The sequence below is a fragment of the Exophiala bonariae genome, assembly GCF_035927105.1.
Source record: "Exophiala bonariae strain CCFEE 5792 chromosome Unknown scaffold_4, whole genome shotgun sequence".
NCBI classification, from domain to species: domain Eukaryota; kingdom Fungi; phylum Ascomycota; class Eurotiomycetes; order Chaetothyriales; family Herpotrichiellaceae; genus Exophiala; species Exophiala bonariae.
In genome coordinates, this window is record NW_027042479.1 from 1,057,806 (window position 1) to 1,073,702 (window position 15,897).

Below are 15,897 nucleotides of genomic sequence, written 5' to 3' on the forward strand. Positions count from 1 at the left end.
GTGACTTCCTCCATTGGCCTTGGAAATGCGAAGCATACTCCAGAGAGGAAGTCCGAGTTGACTCTACTAACCGTGTCGACAGCACGCCAGCATGTGCCATTATTCCAGCCATGACCTTCTCGAGCCGCTATCGCTGCAAAATTTCAAGCCTGGCCTGCCCAAGGCACCGTCGCAAAAAGCCGCCAATTCTCCAGCGCGGCGTGACGATGTTTCAAGGGCCCGGCGGCGTATTCTTCGCTCCCAGCCAATTTTCGAAACGCTGCGAAGTTCGAGTACCACACGATGCCCACGCGATCCCAGACCTCGTTCCCGTCAAACGGCCCTGCAAGCATGTTGGCTTGGAACTTTCCAAGCCACAGGGGCTTCATGGCTGCTCCGGACTCTTCGCCCCATGTCGCTGTGATTTCCCTAATGCCGGCCACGTAACGTGTCAGGTAGGCTTCTTCTCCGGGGACGTTGGTGTCGGGTGATCCTTTTGGGTACACTGTTTGAGATCGGAATTTGAGGAGATTGATCATGACGATGGGAACGTCGGCTGGGATTGATTTGGCTGCGGTGTCGAGGTCGATGAGGTTGATTTCCGTGGCTGCCATTTTGGCTGGAATGATACTATGGTATATATCTTTGGACTTGGGAAAGTATACTGCCGCTAAATCTGTTTATGTTGTTTTGATACCAGTTGTCAATTTTCGTGGTGTCCTCGAAGATGTTAAATGTGAATGCAATATCAAGAACTGCGAGTGATATACTCCACCATACATCCTGAGCTAGCCTCAGTGCCGTAAGCCACGAGGCCAAGACCCACTCATAAGCCATAAGCCAGAGCCAAATAGGTCTCTCATACCGTTACCAGTATGCCCGCCCAGCACAATCGTATGCGGGAATAAGACACTTGCTCATCGTTTAGTGTTGTGCTGACATCATGCCGACCGGGAACGTGCACAACAAGATTGTTCTATTGATGCTGAATTGACCTGCTGTTGCCCAAATTTCACTTAACGAGCATTCGGCACCTAGAACTGCTTTTGCTGATGCGCCCTGTTTTAGACTTCGATATCTGAAGAACCCCGAGATTTGACCACAGTATATATTGCAGCAGCACCCAATGAGGAGCTCTAGAAAATGGAGGAAATGGTTTGTGGTCCGAAACATCAATATACATCGGTCCTCGGTGCCAATTCGTGCCTGTCGCTATTGTAGCCACCGTCTCGGAGTACGCCTTTCCTACTTGAACGAGGGAAAAGTTTGTTCCTTAACAATGAAAAAATGCCAGGCATATCTGAGCCAGGTCCATTCATGAATCTTCCAGGATGACAAACAGCGAAGCATGTCAACGCGCACAGCATTGGAACTGCTTCCAGAAGATAGAAATAAACCTCACGTGTCGTCAAAACACTACCCTTTTCAATTCCACCCGAGAACTCGACCAATCGATATATGATTCGGACCGTGATCATGGCTAGTGCGATGTACAGGGCAGACAACAGAGGCATCCAGTATCGGCGGTCATGAAGAATGCTGGAGTTTCCATGAACAGTCTTGAACCTGGTCATCTGAAGCTGGAATGCAACACAGAGCCCAACAAACACCAGGATCATGAATTGTTGAAAGCCAATCCCACCCATATAAAGATTGAGTCCTCGTTCTTGGGCCTCTGGGCTGGCGGATGGGCCAGCCATGGAACCGCCAATGAGTTGAACCACAAAAGCAGTCAGGTCAAAGAACACAAAAATAGCCGAGATTGTGGCTGCTGGCATTCGGAATATTGCTCGAGATGGGTGAAAGTAGTAGATCATGCGTCCAAAAGTCATGTAAGCAAACGCATTTACCCCTAATCAAAGTCAGCCTCGCAGTTCAGAGTGAAGGGGTGATTCCGGATAGCAGGATCACGGACAAAGTGGAGCAAGCAGGATGAAGATCTGGAAGATTAGATAGATTCCCTCATTCTGCTGGCGTCTTGAGCTCAATGCTCGGAAGAGCATCGCACTCGCTTCCCAGATAGAAGCCATGATGATAACCCAGCACCATCCCTATGCATCTTCTAGTCAGCCGAATTTTGTCTTAAATCGATAGAAATGGCCTGTGACTGCCCGACTCTATTTGGGGTCACTTACGAACCTTTTGGTACTTGATAGCCATCCATATATGAGCTGCGACTAAAGCTGCAAACAGTATCGTGAAGGCGATAGCTGCTCCATAGCTAGGGTAATAATCCCAGATAGCACCGCACGTTCCCGGTGGAACATGGCCATTGCTGTCCGGCATAACAGTTTGTATACAGGTTGGAAGTGCAAGTGTAATCGTCTTCGCCGGTATAGTAAGGACAGCGTTCGTTTCGCCATCGATGACAATGAGTTCGGTTGTCGTAAAGGTAATCATTGTTGTTGGAGTGCTCAGTGACGAGGTCTCTGTGGCGACTTGTCGATGATTCAACTTAGTAATTGTGTGTGGTGTTTCCAATCCATAGACTGGAGTCAAGGCAGCGGCCATTGCAACAAGCGATAACATCATCGTAAAGATACAGGTGGAAGCAGCATAAGGTGTGACCAGATTTTAGTCGATGCATAAGAGCCTGATGGCGACGGCTTGAGTTCTTATAGACGTTAGAAGGTGACGAACAGTGAATGCTAGAGATGTTCTCCCGTGCTAGCACAGCCTGATGGCCCCTGCATATCCCACCCAGTTTCGGTGGAACGATTCACTGTGGGTCGTGTCCGAGCGAACCAATCAAGCCCATCTGAATTTGATCAAACCAGGATTGCTTACGGAGTCGGCTCGTTCTGCTAGTACACAAATAGTCGCTGAGTCGAGCATAAGATGCTTCAGAAGGTGCCCTTTCCGGGCACTTTAGGCACCAGAGTATGCGACTGTCGCGAGAAATTTCTCGCGGTGTTGACAGAAGCAATCGAACAGAAGGCTCACAGATGGTAGTTTTCATGCGGATGGTAAGCTATGGTCACCCAGTCGTACACTGACTTAACAGGACCGATCCCAGGCTTGATGAGGAACCGAATTTTTCTCCTCCAAACTTCAGTACCATGATTGTCCGTACAGCATTCTGTGTCTGGCTCGAGTGCATTATCTCGAATACGTTTCTCGTCACCAGGGAGGACATATCCATCACCTTGCGGGATTTGAGGCTTTGATGTGTCCATAGATAACGTTATTCCATGCTCTATCTCGATAACTTTCGTGCCAATGGCGTGCATTGTTGCAGAGTCCCATAATGACTCCCTTGAACAAGACAAAGCCATCATCAGTGATTGTGCTGCAAGTCTGATCTCCAAGAAGCGGCACTTCAACACGACGAAATGAAGGAGAGGGGAAAATCCCATCCCGAAGGAAAAGGTGCCTCGGACAGTACCAGAAAGAGCTGTTTGCACCTTCGCCTGCGATGCTAACTCTATAATGCGGATAAAGCTTGCAAGGTATTGATCATATATTCGCTCGTCCTGTGACAAGCATGTAGAAGTCCATATCCGTGCAACACGCCAACGCATTTCAAGCAGCAATAAGCGAAACTCTTGCTTTGTGCGAGATCTAAGATTCCTTCTTAAGCCACAGAATGCGGCTTGCCAGACTTCGAGGTCTTGCTCTAACATCTTCTGCTGAGAGGTGGCAGACTCAAGTGACTGTAGTTCAGGTCCAATCCCGAGGCGGTGATGCTCCACCATACGCATCAACCTGACAGTTTGACATGCTAAAGTGTCAAGGCACTCTTGAGCATGACGTAGCGTTGTGAACACTCCATTGACCATCTGCCAGTCGCGGTATTCAGGTATCGGCATATTAGGGATACCATGCGTGAAAAAGTGTGGGAAAATGGCTAAATGGCGAAGTATAGATACGATATCTGCATTAGATCGTGAAGGATCCGCCAAAGAAAGCCCATGAGCGACATGAGTGATGGCAGCTGGCGCATCGCCTCGCAGAAATTCGGTGCACACGAACAAAATGCAGACAAGGAGGACTGTGTCTAAGCTTACAGTGGCAGGTCTGGTGATGTGCTCGATGGCTGAATTGTAGTGGTTGATCGCCTCAATGCTATGCTGCGAGGACATCCACCGCGGCTTTTGGGGGTTGAAATTCCGGTACAGAGCGCCTATTGCTAGGGCAGCATGTCTCACTGCTGGCTCATTATGAGCTGCACGAGGTACCTCATGGGTCCAAAAGCTTTCGAAAGATCCACAGAGCTGAACTGCAACAATCTGATTGAAGAATGTCATTCCCTGGAGATGTACAAGATCCGCACATGGGATATCCCGAGGAACTGGTCTGGACCACAGTAGGAGATATTCCCATGAATATGTTCCAGGTGCTACTGCTTCGTAGCCGTCACAACTTCTACCTGTAGACTTGCACCTCCGACACTCTGGTTGCAACTCATCACACTTGATCTTGCGAATTCTGCGTGCAGGTGGACAGATGTTGCATCAGCCGATGGTCTTAAAATGAGGTGTGAGTGCTTCATTTGACTTACTTGCAGGTACGACAGCCAGTGCGAACTTTTTGTGCCCCTTTCCTAGGCATGGCAGTTAGTGGTGTGAAGTTGTTCTAGCCCTAGATTTCCAAAACCCGTCGTACTGGAAATACGGGCCAGAAGGACAAAAATATGAGATCCGAGTATTCCATTACAAGATGTGTATTTTCCTTTCTATACCTTGTAGTCGTGTTCAAATTGGATCACGAACGTCGTCTCGGAACCCACCCGATCATTGGGCTGAGCACTAAGTATTGTCAAAACACTCCACCCTGGGTGGGGCAAGTGCGAGTTTCACGTTCGTGCCAGTTACGGTGCCCAGGTGAAAGATTGACGAGTTTCGGCCCCTATTTACTTGGCCTTGTCAATCAGATCAGGCGCTGGACGTCTCAACTAGTGTACGTGACGAGTAGTGCTACTGTACCTAGGTATGTACCTAGGTAGTTCATAGAACCTCCCACTACTCGTACGACAAATTTATCCAAGTGGCCCTCAATGTGGCTGTTTGGTGAGGTGGAACATCATTGTGATTATTGCCTAGTCGCCTCTTGCACAAGGGTGTGCATCATTGCTTGCAAGCTGCAACTGACCTCGCAACGTACCTAGGTACCCAGACTTAACGGCAAATACGGCTTCGTGTATCTAAAGATGTGTCTGGACTTCGAAACTTACCTCGACAGGTAGTCGAGGTAGCTAGATAGAGATACAATAGACGTTGTAGATCGCGTCCGTAGACGGTGCCAAGCAGATAATGAAAGTTTTTCGCCAAATGATTGTATTTGAGAGCTCGAGCGAAAACACAGCCTTGTTGGGCCACAGCCTTGCATCATAGCGTATCAAAACCTTGCTAGTATGAGGTTCTCCGTACCACACGCTGTGGTAAGGTGATGATGTGGAAGGCTTCAGTGTTGCCGTCGCGAATTAACGTTTTCGCTTACAAGACATCGGCCAGTAAAATTCAACTTCGATGACTAATTTAAGGGTCGGTGATGGGCCCAATTGCGCTCGCAAGGACTACTCATTGACGAAGAGTACATGGTGCGTGAATTGAAACCCATCATTGCTGAAACTCAGAGTCTCGAGCAGAATGTCTGAGCTGATTTGTATTCGAACCTCCACCATGTCATGAGGCCTGTTGATCCCAGCGCCAGAGATTAAAAAGCGCTGTTCAGGTGCCGGATGATAATCAGGGGAATTACCTTTCATTCCGGGCGGAGTCATTCCTTGAAGGCCCTGCATATCGGCAACCAGGATGTCATTCGTAAGCGATCCGGGAAATCCGCTGTGTCAATAGCGGCCTTTGTCCATTGGATTCATGACATGGTCTTTCAGCACACAACACCAATGCTTTGCGCCAGATGAAGGGCGGAGTTACTCGTAGGTCTAGAAAATTTGACAGCATGTGGAGCACGTGAGGTGTCAAGAAAATCTAGACTGAACAGAGAATTTACGATGCAATGTGGTGCATTTCGCTCGAGCGATACCTCGGTAAGTAGTCATGGAACTGCTCGACTCAGCCTCATTGTCCACGCCTCTTGAGTCTTGGGCTCTCTATGGACGACATACAGCATGTGCAGGGTACTCGTAAGCCCAATCATATGCATAGAATGGAGGGGAGCGTGAGTGTTATCAGGATATTGTCAGACAGTCGCGAGCATTACAACCATAGTTCGGAAGATTCAGACAGAATGCGAGATATGGTAAGTAAATGCAACATGTGCTCGATGGCTTGTCGGTCCAGATCCGAGTGGCTTACCAGCGTAATGCTTCCATCCACGCCCTGACGCTATGGCATTGGGACGCGGTGAAGAGAAGAGAGCAGAGAGCAGAGAGCAGAGAGCAGAGAGCAGAGAGCAGAGAGCAAAGTCGCCAAATCGCAACCAAAACTCGAAAGCCAGAAGGGGGAAAGGGGTTGATCAAAACAGTGAATAAGAAAGACATCCGCAGCCAACGGGTATGTGAAATGGGTGACTTGGACGATGGTCAGCGGCAGGCTCGGCTTCGCGCTGAGAGCAGCGGTATCCACAGTCAGTTACCATTAATGATGAATCGTAGGCTTAGGAATGGAGTGATAAGGGATGACTAAGACTTGGTTATTGGGTGTGTAAGGTTGGGAAAGGAGCGGGTTGTGTGTGAGCAAAACGCGCGGTGAGAGAATAATGTGTGGATGTACGGCAATTCGTTTCACACAGATGGTTGTCGGCATGAGAGAGGGTTTGGGTTTTGGAATCAACGAAAGCGTATATAATGGATTGTGGACAGGTTGAGCACCCAGGCTCTGCTCCGCTGGTGGTTCATAGGTGCGAGGCCGAAGTAGTGGCTACTCGGACTCGCGGTACTTTATTTCGACAATAATGACCTCGTGCATATTACTCCATCCTGGTACTGGATGCTCGAATGACGTCGTTGCTTCTGAGGTTTAAGTAAATGCCCATTGGTGAACGCGTGGATGACATGGCACGAGTACGGAGTACGAGTACAGTTGGGCTGTTCACTGGGTGAAGCACCACGAGTGGATCAGCTCTGACCAGCTCCTCCGGGCCGGGCGAGCCATGTCCTGTACTGTATTGCCATCTCTACCACCAGATATCAAGGACTGACATTGAACCCAGGTATCCGTAAGATAATCTGGCGGCTGATCATTGTTATTACGAGTACCCACGAAGCCACTAGAAGGAAAAAACCCCAACTAACAAAAAGCTGACATTCGCATCACTCCTCCAACTCCATCGTTTTCCATTTGAGCGACCATGATCCTGTCCTGGTTGTGACTGCGAGAGCAGCCTCTAAAGCAAACGACGTCTGTGGTTGCAGATGCATGGGAATGCTCCCGAGTCCCGATCTGAAGTTTACTCGTAGGTGCGTTTAGGCCAAGCCTGTGCCCCAAGCCGCAACCCCCCCAGACCCAGACTGCGGAGTCGACAGCACAAGACAGTTGAGATGTTGGCACATCGTGAACCTGCTTTCTGCTGCTACTCTTGTCGTTGTCGTTGTCGATGCCTCAGCCCGCACCCAACTACAAACCCACCCCAAACCACTGCTTTCAGCTGCAATCAGTCGTTCCATCATCTCTCTGAGCCCTCTCGTGCCCGGACATCCACTCACTGAACATTATTATAGGCTCACACTGACGAGTCCTCCAACTTCTCCACCCGAAACCCGGCATACTTCATAGGGCCTGCCAACTTCACTTCAACACCGTCGATCCCACTCATAGCCCTGGCGATCTCACGAGATCACGCCAAAAGATTCTTCAGACTCTCTCTTCCCCCTCCACCTTCCCTCCCCATCTCTCCACAGCCAGCCAGAGCTGAAAGAAACGACCGCAGGAATTCGGCGACTGCGGAGGAGATGGTTGGGTTAAGCGATGTGGGCAGAAGGTCGCCAGAGAGGAGGGGCAGAAGTTCCAGCACCATCAGTGGTCCCATAAGTGGCATGGTACACAGGCCTAGACTGGAGAGTGATGTTCGGAATGCCTCGATCTCAACTTCCAATCCTGACGCAGCTCTCAATGCCACCCACTTGGCTGATGAGAAACCGGTCGCTACCGGAAATGGCGTCTCCGTCATCATCTCTCTCGCAGAACCTGTCCTCTTTTTGCAAGGCTTTGATGCCAATGATCCCACAACGCACACCACCACCATGCTTCGAGGCAGTTTGCTTCTGAGAGTACAGAAACAAGCCAAATTGAAATCAATATCCCTCAACTTCAAGGGCAAGTCCGAAACCGAGTGGCCCGAGGGCATCCCGCCCAAACGTGTCGAATTTCGTGATGTCACGACCATCATGAATCATACATGGTCGTTTTTCAATGCTCAGTTTCCTCAGGCGGAACATAGCTACGGGGCGGATATAGTCCAGTTACAAAAGGCCCCGTCCGTGGAAGCAAAGGAACTGGGCGTGACAACTTCGTCTTTCGACCTTTTCCAAAGGAGTGCTTCTCCTGCCAAAGGCCATTCCGCTCGCGACCTCAAACGCCTCTCCCTCCAAGCCAACCAATCGAGGAGTTTCGGTAAAGGAGATACTCTGGGTGGTGGGCCGACTGTCGCACAACGGGGTTTCAAAGTGTTCCATCCAGGTGACTACATCTACAATTTTGAACTTCCTCTGGATTCCAGATTACCCGAGTCAATCAACGTCGATCTTGGCCACGTTAAATATGAACTCGAGGCCCTGGTGGAGCGATCCGGTGCCTTCCGTGCTAACTTGGTCGGTACCAAAGAGCTCACTTTGATCAGGGCGCCTGCTGAGGGATCGCTGGAGCAAGTCGAGCCTATAGCCATTTCGAGAAACTGGGAAGATCAGTTGCACTATGATATTGTTATTTCCGGGAAGTCGTTCCCCTTGGGTTCCTCGGTTCCGATAGCCTTCAAACTCACCCCCCTGGCCAAAGTCCAGTGCCACCGCATCAAAGTCTTCGTGACAGAGAACATTCAATACTTCACAAACAATAAGAAAGTGCACCGTCTTGAGCCTACGAGAAAGGTCCAACTCTTCGAGAAGCGGGCAGATGGCCACAGTGTGACTTCATACCCGGGGAGCTCGATGCGCATCCTAGCTGGCGGTGGAGTGCCCTATGACTATCGCCAACAAGCCGCGGCTGGAGACGAAGATGTCCCGAGGGACCAAACCAATCTTCTGGGAAACCTAGATAATGACGCCGGAAGCATTGGTCCTACCGAAATGGAGTTCAATGTTCAATTGCCCAACTGCCACCAGATGAAGGAGAAACTCCGGAGTGAGCGGCTTCATTTTGATACCACATATTCTAACATTCAGGTCAATCATTGGATAAAGGTTGGTTCTAATCTCTCCCATACCCGCCTCCTTGGCTGATCCAAGTCCAGATTGTGATGCGGTTGTCTCGACCAGACGAGAACGACTCCGCCAAGCGTCGCCATTTTGAGATCTCCATCGATTCCCCATTCAACATATTGTCCTGCAGAGCAACTCAGGCCAATATCTCGCTACCGGCTTACAGTGCTGGTCTCTCAACTCCCTCTTCAGCCGATGAATTCGAATGTGGGTGTCCTGGAGCAGCTCTACGAAGACGCAGCACTCCTCCAGTGTCCCAAAACCAAGTTCCCACCCTGGCTCAGCCCGTACCCAATGGACCAAATGTACAACGTAGCTGGACCAACGACAGTGGAGGCCTGACCATGCCAACACAAGCCCACGTGCACAACGATCCTAATTCCGGCCAATCTAGGCCAATGCACTTGCTTCGGAGCCCATCTTTCAACCCCCCCGCTTTTGACGAAGATGAGCCTCCACCACCACTTGTGACACCGCCGCCACTTTACGATAATATTGTTCCGGGCGATTCTAACAGCGCTCTGGCAGATTACTTCGCCCGGCTAGCAGATGAGACTTCAGAAGAAGACGATCGCCTGGATCGGTCGCGGGTAGACTACCCACTCACGCCAGGTGGACGTATCAACCGAAGTATGGATATACCCCGGAACTGGTTACCGCTCGATGGCGCAGCCGGAACAGCCAGCACCACTCAGTCAAGCCTGGCATCCTCAGCGTCTGGAGCTTGAACGATACTCTAAGCGGTGTTCTTACGCTTCTTGCAAGATATACCTGTGTATGGCTGGTTGCACAAACTTGCATTTCATGACGGAATCTGGCTTGCATTGACATCTGAATGTTTGGAATGATAAGGAACGACATGATATGGAAATTTGGGGATTTTGATGACATAGTACCTGAGGGTGCACAAGGGCGTGTTGCATGGATACTGTAAATGACTTGGAATTCTCCACATTACATGAATCTGAAAAGGTGCCGAGGCTGGAAGGTGAAATAGTATTGTCTGACTTTCTACAATTTACCTCTATTTGTACACGTCCTTCCAATAAAACTGTCCTACTGTTTCTACGTTACTTAATCGTCAAGAACCGACAAATCTGTATGGGGTAGCGTTGACAATATCGACTGCCTGGGTATCTGATTCAGGTAGCAAGGCTCTGGAAACTTGAAGTGGCAAGGCTGAACAACGCGCCAAGCCTGCGGACCCGTGACTGAGATTGAACAGGAGCTTCTGCGCTAGCGAATTCCCTTCGAACTCGAACTTCTTGATGATTCTTCCTTTCTAGACTGCATAATCTTTCCACCCCAAGTTCATCGGCCATACTTATTGCAGGGTAGGAGGAGGTTATTGCAAAGATGAGCCCCTGAAAGAGCATCCTTCAACTTGTATCTCTCTGGTTCCGATCACCAGACACCAAAGATGGCGACCGCTGCAGCCAATTCCGCAGCTCACCATGTCAACCTGGCATCATTACCACCTCTGCCACGAATAAGACCTCCTCGACTACTTAAAGGAGATCCTCACCCTAATAATAACCCGCGCCCACATAATCAATCTTCAGCGTCGAATAGAATCTGGGTTCAAGGAAAATGGCGGCACCCTACCTCCAATGCCGCCGAACAACATCGCGAGGTGCAGTATCGCCGAGTCTCCAAAGCGCTCCGGCATAGATCACATGGACTAGACATATATGCCTACCGACATGTGCGAACTAACCAGGTGGTCTATAGCCTGTCAAGGTCGTTACAGGTATGTTAGCCGCCACTCTGTACGGAATGGCAGACTAATCAACCATGACACAGAATACCCAAGTCCTCAAACAACTGCTGTTCCATGGCAAGAAGACTGTCCCCGAGGCTGTGCGTCGAGATATGTGGACCCCCTACTTTTCGGTACATTTCCCCGACAACCTCGCAGGAGCCTCCACAGGCCTAGAGGCTTTCAAGAGCCTACGTGAGCTTTCAACACAACGACAGTTGTCACCTACTAAGGCTCTGCTTACTGCCACTGAAGAAGATGTCGAAATTGCAAGGTCCAAATTGGGTGGACCTCTTGAAATCTACCGGTTGGAACAATCAGACAATTGGCAAGACAAGAGGAAACTCGAATTAAAATTACCGAAAGCGGGGGAATTACTGCCCAAGAAATTACGAGCCAGACGGCTGATGGATCAGAAGGCGACAAGTGTCGCAGATGTCGCGTTCGTCCTTGATCGCATCAGCTCGGGCCCTGGCCCCTTGGAGAAGATGATCGCCATGGAAATCGATCGGGTCGCGCGCCACAAGGAACAATCGAGGCGGGGGCGTGCAAGATTGAACGCTGCAGCAAGGAGACTTACGGCGAAAGAAACTAAGATGGGAGAGGTTGCCCAACTAGTTTTGGCTGGAAAACACGACCCTGACTCCGATGCAAGATTCAGTTTTGTGCAGATAGACAGACTGGGCTTGGAGCATCAGCTTTCTAGGTCACCTGAGAACTCTCGTGGTTTCATAAATGACGGTCGAGGCGAATCGCTTTCCAGAGCAACAGAGCTATGGCAGTCACTCAATCCTATCAATCCAGCGCTAGTTGACGTCGAGGAGTATAAAGAGCGGAGGGCTGTGTCACAAGCGGCGGAGCATGAGGCTTTGAAGGCATGGCATTCATCGGAACATCAGTCGTCGAGTGCTTCTACTGCCTCAATGTGGACTTTTGTTAAGGAGAAGAGACAAGCTGCGTTGGACAGCTTTGATGAGAGCTACCTAGAGCGAAAGAAGAGTGCCGCTCTTGCTCGAGCTGCGGCTGAAGCCGCAACAGAACACGAAGAACTTCAGACGGCCGGGACTGGTACTTCTCCTGCATCCCTTGAGGATCTGGTTTCGAGTAAACAGGCAGCAGCCCTCGAGAATTTCGAAAAGCGGGAGGTAGAGAGACGCGAAAATCTTAACCGCGCCATCAAAGAAGCTACATCCAAGCTACTCAGTGGCACACTTGCAAGACAAGGTGGGGTTGAGCAGTCAAGTACAAAGGCCGATAGTGAATTATCTCCGGCGGAATCCCCTTGGTCCAACACCTGGGACATCAAAATGTACTGGGCCGACTTGAATGATGGCACTTTTGCCAAAAGCTGGCCACAGACGGTGATTCACGACCTTCTCGAGCCGTATGCGGTTACCAAAGGAAGCAACGGACTCGTCTCCAACAAAAGCGTCCACGTCATCGGACGCGGTCTCCACGATGGCTGGGTGCCTCAAGAACAGCTGACAGATCCCCAGCGCCCGGCTCCGAAATCGAAGTGGGAGGCACCTGAGGTCGAAGTTGAAGAGGAATCCGCGGGAATGGGCCGAGGACATCGTCCAATCCAGCTTGGGCTCGACAGGTCGCCAGTCGAGCAGCCTCCGCCAGCGGTAACCGGGATTTTCGCTCGTCTACGCCAGTCCATCTTGGGCCGGTAGACGCGTGCCAGCGTTTCCGCCTGTGGAGGCAATCACACAAGGGCTGACTCTCTCTCTCGTGTTCACTGCCCCCGATGGACCAAACTCTGTGTAAACTCCGTACGATGTCTCGACATGGCCATACACCACCAACACAATCCATGCCGACCACACGTCCCAGTGCTTCTCATGCAGTGGCCGTGGCTCCCTGGACTCTGTATCTCAAAACCCGCCCCTCTGAGAAGCGGTCCCCCCACGACCGATCCGAGCATAGATAGGTAGATATACAGTTAGCTACTTTCATGTACAAAATACACTTGACTTACTTCACTTTCATGCCGGGTAATGCGTCCTCGGGACTCATGTCTTCATGCTCAGAAGTTGGATGGTCCTCTAATCACTAGCTGTATATGAGTCTGTCTAAAAGTGATTGGGGGAAGCAGAAATGGAGGAAGGCACCATCTGATTTTTTTGGCATTGGGCATTATATACACTACATAAATAAGTACTTATAGGCCACCTCATCCTCTTTGCCAATTCACTTCATCGTGATCCATGTCATCATATGTAGAGAAACAAACAACGATAAGCTCGTTCTTGCTTTCTTCGGGCTACTGTGTCGCTCATAGGTGTGCTTGCTATGATCAGTTCAAGGGGGTATATATACTTTTTCCGCCATCCAAGCAGCCAGTGGTTTCGCTCATCGTACTGCAAAGTAACAACTGTCTGCTCAAAAGTGTAAGTTGACCTTTGGTCTTTCGTAATCCAAAATAGGTAGACTGCCACAAACGTAAAACTCCCCGGCTACCAGTACGATCATGGTCGACAACAGCATGCTTTTCTTCGCGAGATATTGCAACCACCTTCATCCCTAGTCATCCACGGACTGCTGTACACAACCGGTCCGGTTATTGTTCGTAATTCATGACATCGTAAAAGCGTTTTCTGTAGATCAGAACATGATAGGTTTTCATGGTAATATCAAAATGGAGATCATCTGAGGGACAATGATGCTGCAATTTCAGACAACGTTGAAGGTGTTGCCTTCGCCTTGCCCTTGGCCTTAGCCTTGACTGCTGCATCGCGTTTGCTGAGGACGCTCTTGAGAGCGCCCAGCCACTTTGCTAGCTCATCTTCGTCAGGTGCGCAAAATCGGTAGGACTTATCCTCCATTATCATCTGAAAGCAGTACCTCTTGGACTTGCTGATAGGATCGATCTCCGCTGCTGTGATAACGTTGTCCATGTTGAAAATCTTCAGTGGCGCGTATTCTTGTTCATTCTTGTAGAACGAGATACCGCCGTTGCGGACCACGACCCAGATCCATTTCCATCCTTTGACGCCAGTTTTGTGTGATTTGAGAAGCTGCAAATGACCCTGGCGGATCACCCGTTCCGGATCATGACTTGTGTCAGTGGTCGGAGGGACCGCAATTGGGAGTGATGTTTTCACTTCAGATTGGGGTGCCAGTTGTTGAGAGGATGCAATAGGAGTCAGAGCGGGAGGTTTGGAAAGAGACATGGCCGAGTTCTTTGGCAACGAACTGCCCAGGACATCGGAAAAGTCTGATTGGGACGTTGTCATCTGCTCATTGCCCGAGTATTCCTGCAAGGTTGAAGCACGGCGCTGCGGATAAGCCAAGGTCGAGCCCGTTCGAGCCCTATTTCTGACTGGCCCAGGTGCGGTCGGAGCGTTTGGTTGATCATCGGCGGACAGATCAGTCGACTCGTAGTTCGATGGGTCTTGGTGCGCAGAGGTCACCTTGGGAGGAGGAATTGTATCCAGGCCATCTTCGTCCTCGGTACGGGTTTCAGCTCGGATGTGTGAGATCCAATCTGCAGCGTCAGGAGCAGATAAACCCTGAAAATGGTAGTTCTTGGAGGGAGAGAATACACCAAACACATTCTCCATGTTCGCCTTTCGGACTGGGGCGACCGCGGTGACCTCGGAGAGTGTGATGGAGGCCTTAAGGTCCGTCTCATCTTCATTCTGATATATGGATAGCAGATTGGGTCGGAGCACAAGATAGGCAGGTTTCCACGAAGGTTTCCAAGCACCTTTGTTTTTGACTCGTCTGTTTACTTTGCCGCGTCGGATTTCGCGATCAAAACAAAAGCTTCCATTCTGGTCCACTGGCGAAAAGACGTCCAAGTTCCGATGACCAGATGTGTACGGATTTTCCAGGAGAACTGGATGTGGCATTCGACTGGGCGACAGTTGAGGAGGATATAAAATGGTTCGGGAGGGTGTTGTCGGACGGAACGAGGCAGTAGTAGTCATTTTGGAGGTGCAGCGCAGGATGCCAACATAACCAAGTGGTGAGTTTGACGGCGAGAACAGGATGGTTTATACCATTTATCGCAAGGCGGATGTCGTTGTGATAAATCGTATGAAAGGACTCGTGTGGTGGGGAATTGTTAAAGTGGAAAGGGCGATCAAACTGTCGTTTCAGAGCTGGGTCGAAAGTAGGTCGACTGTTGGCTGGCTCTCGACCGATGACAGGATTGCATGTTTGAAGTCAAGAACATGTAAGAGGATGAACGTCGGCCTGATTTTCTGGTACGCTGGATGGTGAGAAAGGGTACGTGGGAGGTAGAAACGATTAGTCTTGAGAGGGCGACGTAGAGGTAGGTGCAGACGACCCAAACATGTACTCCGTCGGTCCGCTGATCAGTGTTGCTTCGTCGAAGGAAGCGACGCGAGCAGCGAGGCTGGGTGGGTTGCCGTGACGTTTAGGAGCATGGGGGGGCAAGGTGCAGTGCTTGGGGTGCTTGTCTGCTTGCACTGTGGCAACACCTTACCTAAGAGGCTGCCTAGAGCAGCCTAAGCACTTGGGGGAATGATGCATGATATGCCGGGGTGCTCCCACCCAAGTTTGGCTGCCGAACAATTGGTCAATGGCCACGGATCAACAACTTTAATTGTTCAGGGGCCACTGGCAGTGCTCATCAGACTTTTACAGTTGCCGAAAATATACTGTAGAGTCTCTCAACGGCTTCGTGAACCAGCAGAAAGTTCTTGGGACCACCCTTCTCCAGGTTCACTATTTGTGTCAATCTGGATCGAGGATCAAGGATTGACGACCCCAGCCATACTTCTGTCGAGCACGAAGATCCAGCAAGGTGATTGTACACAATCACAGAGTAGCGAGTGCTTTGGATGGCAAAGCACGCCTGACATTGATCACC

The 15,897-nt window shown here is 50.3% G+C and overlaps 6 protein-coding genes across 6 annotated transcripts; 2 read left to right on the forward strand and 4 right to left on the reverse strand.

The window, feature by feature from the left end:
• Nucleotides 1-143: 143 nt before the first annotated feature.
• Nucleotides 144-761, reverse strand: LTR84_009956 (uncharacterized protein; the record flags this gene model as incomplete). Its single annotated transcript, XM_064853494.1, has 2 exons — nt 144-655; nt 755-761. 2 exons carry the CDS (start codon nt 759-761, stop codon nt 144-146), a joined length of 519 nt encoding a protein of 172 aa, XP_064709893.1.
• Nucleotides 762-1,151: 390 nt separating this feature from the next.
• LTR84_009957 (uncharacterized protein) lies at nt 1,152-2,490 on the reverse strand (the record flags this gene model as incomplete). The annotated part of the gene is made up of 2 exons (XM_064853495.1): nt 1,152-1,831; nt 2,115-2,490. 2 exons carry the CDS (start codon nt 2,488-2,490, stop codon nt 1,152-1,154), a joined length of 1,056 nt encoding a protein of 351 aa, XP_064709894.1.
• A 428-nt stretch (nt 2,491-2,918) lies between these two features.
• LTR84_009958 (uncharacterized protein) lies at nt 2,919-3,788 on the reverse strand (the record flags this gene model as incomplete). The annotated part of the gene is made up of 1 exon (XM_064853496.1): nt 2,919-3,788. The coding sequence occupies one exon, from the start codon at nt 3,786-3,788 to the stop codon at nt 2,919-2,921; it is 870 nt and encodes a 289-aa protein (XP_064709895.1).
• A 4,043-nt stretch (nt 3,789-7,831) lies between these two features.
• LTR84_009959 (uncharacterized protein) lies at nt 7,832-10,023 on the forward strand (the record flags this gene model as incomplete). Its single annotated transcript, XM_064853497.1, has 3 exons — nt 7,832-9,218; nt 9,260-9,277; nt 9,353-10,023. 3 exons carry the CDS (start codon nt 7,832-7,834, stop codon nt 10,021-10,023), a joined length of 2,076 nt encoding a protein of 691 aa, XP_064709896.1.
• Nucleotides 10,024-10,715: 692 nt separating this feature from the next.
• LTR84_009960 (uncharacterized protein) lies at nt 10,716-12,730 on the forward strand (the record flags this gene model as incomplete). The annotated part of the gene is made up of 2 exons (XM_064853498.1): nt 10,716-11,045; nt 11,099-12,730. The coding sequence occupies 2 exons, from the start codon at nt 10,716-10,718 to the stop codon at nt 12,728-12,730; spliced, it is 1,962 nt and encodes a 653-aa protein (XP_064709897.1).
• Nucleotides 12,731-13,702: 972 nt separating this feature from the next.
• On the reverse strand, nt 13,703-14,989 carry LTR84_009961 (uncharacterized protein; the record flags this gene model as incomplete). The annotated part of the gene is made up of 1 exon (XM_064853499.1): nt 13,703-14,989. One exon carries the CDS (start codon nt 14,987-14,989, stop codon nt 13,703-13,705), a length of 1,287 nt encoding a protein of 428 aa, XP_064709898.1.
• Nucleotides 14,990-15,897: the final 908 nt, after the last annotated feature.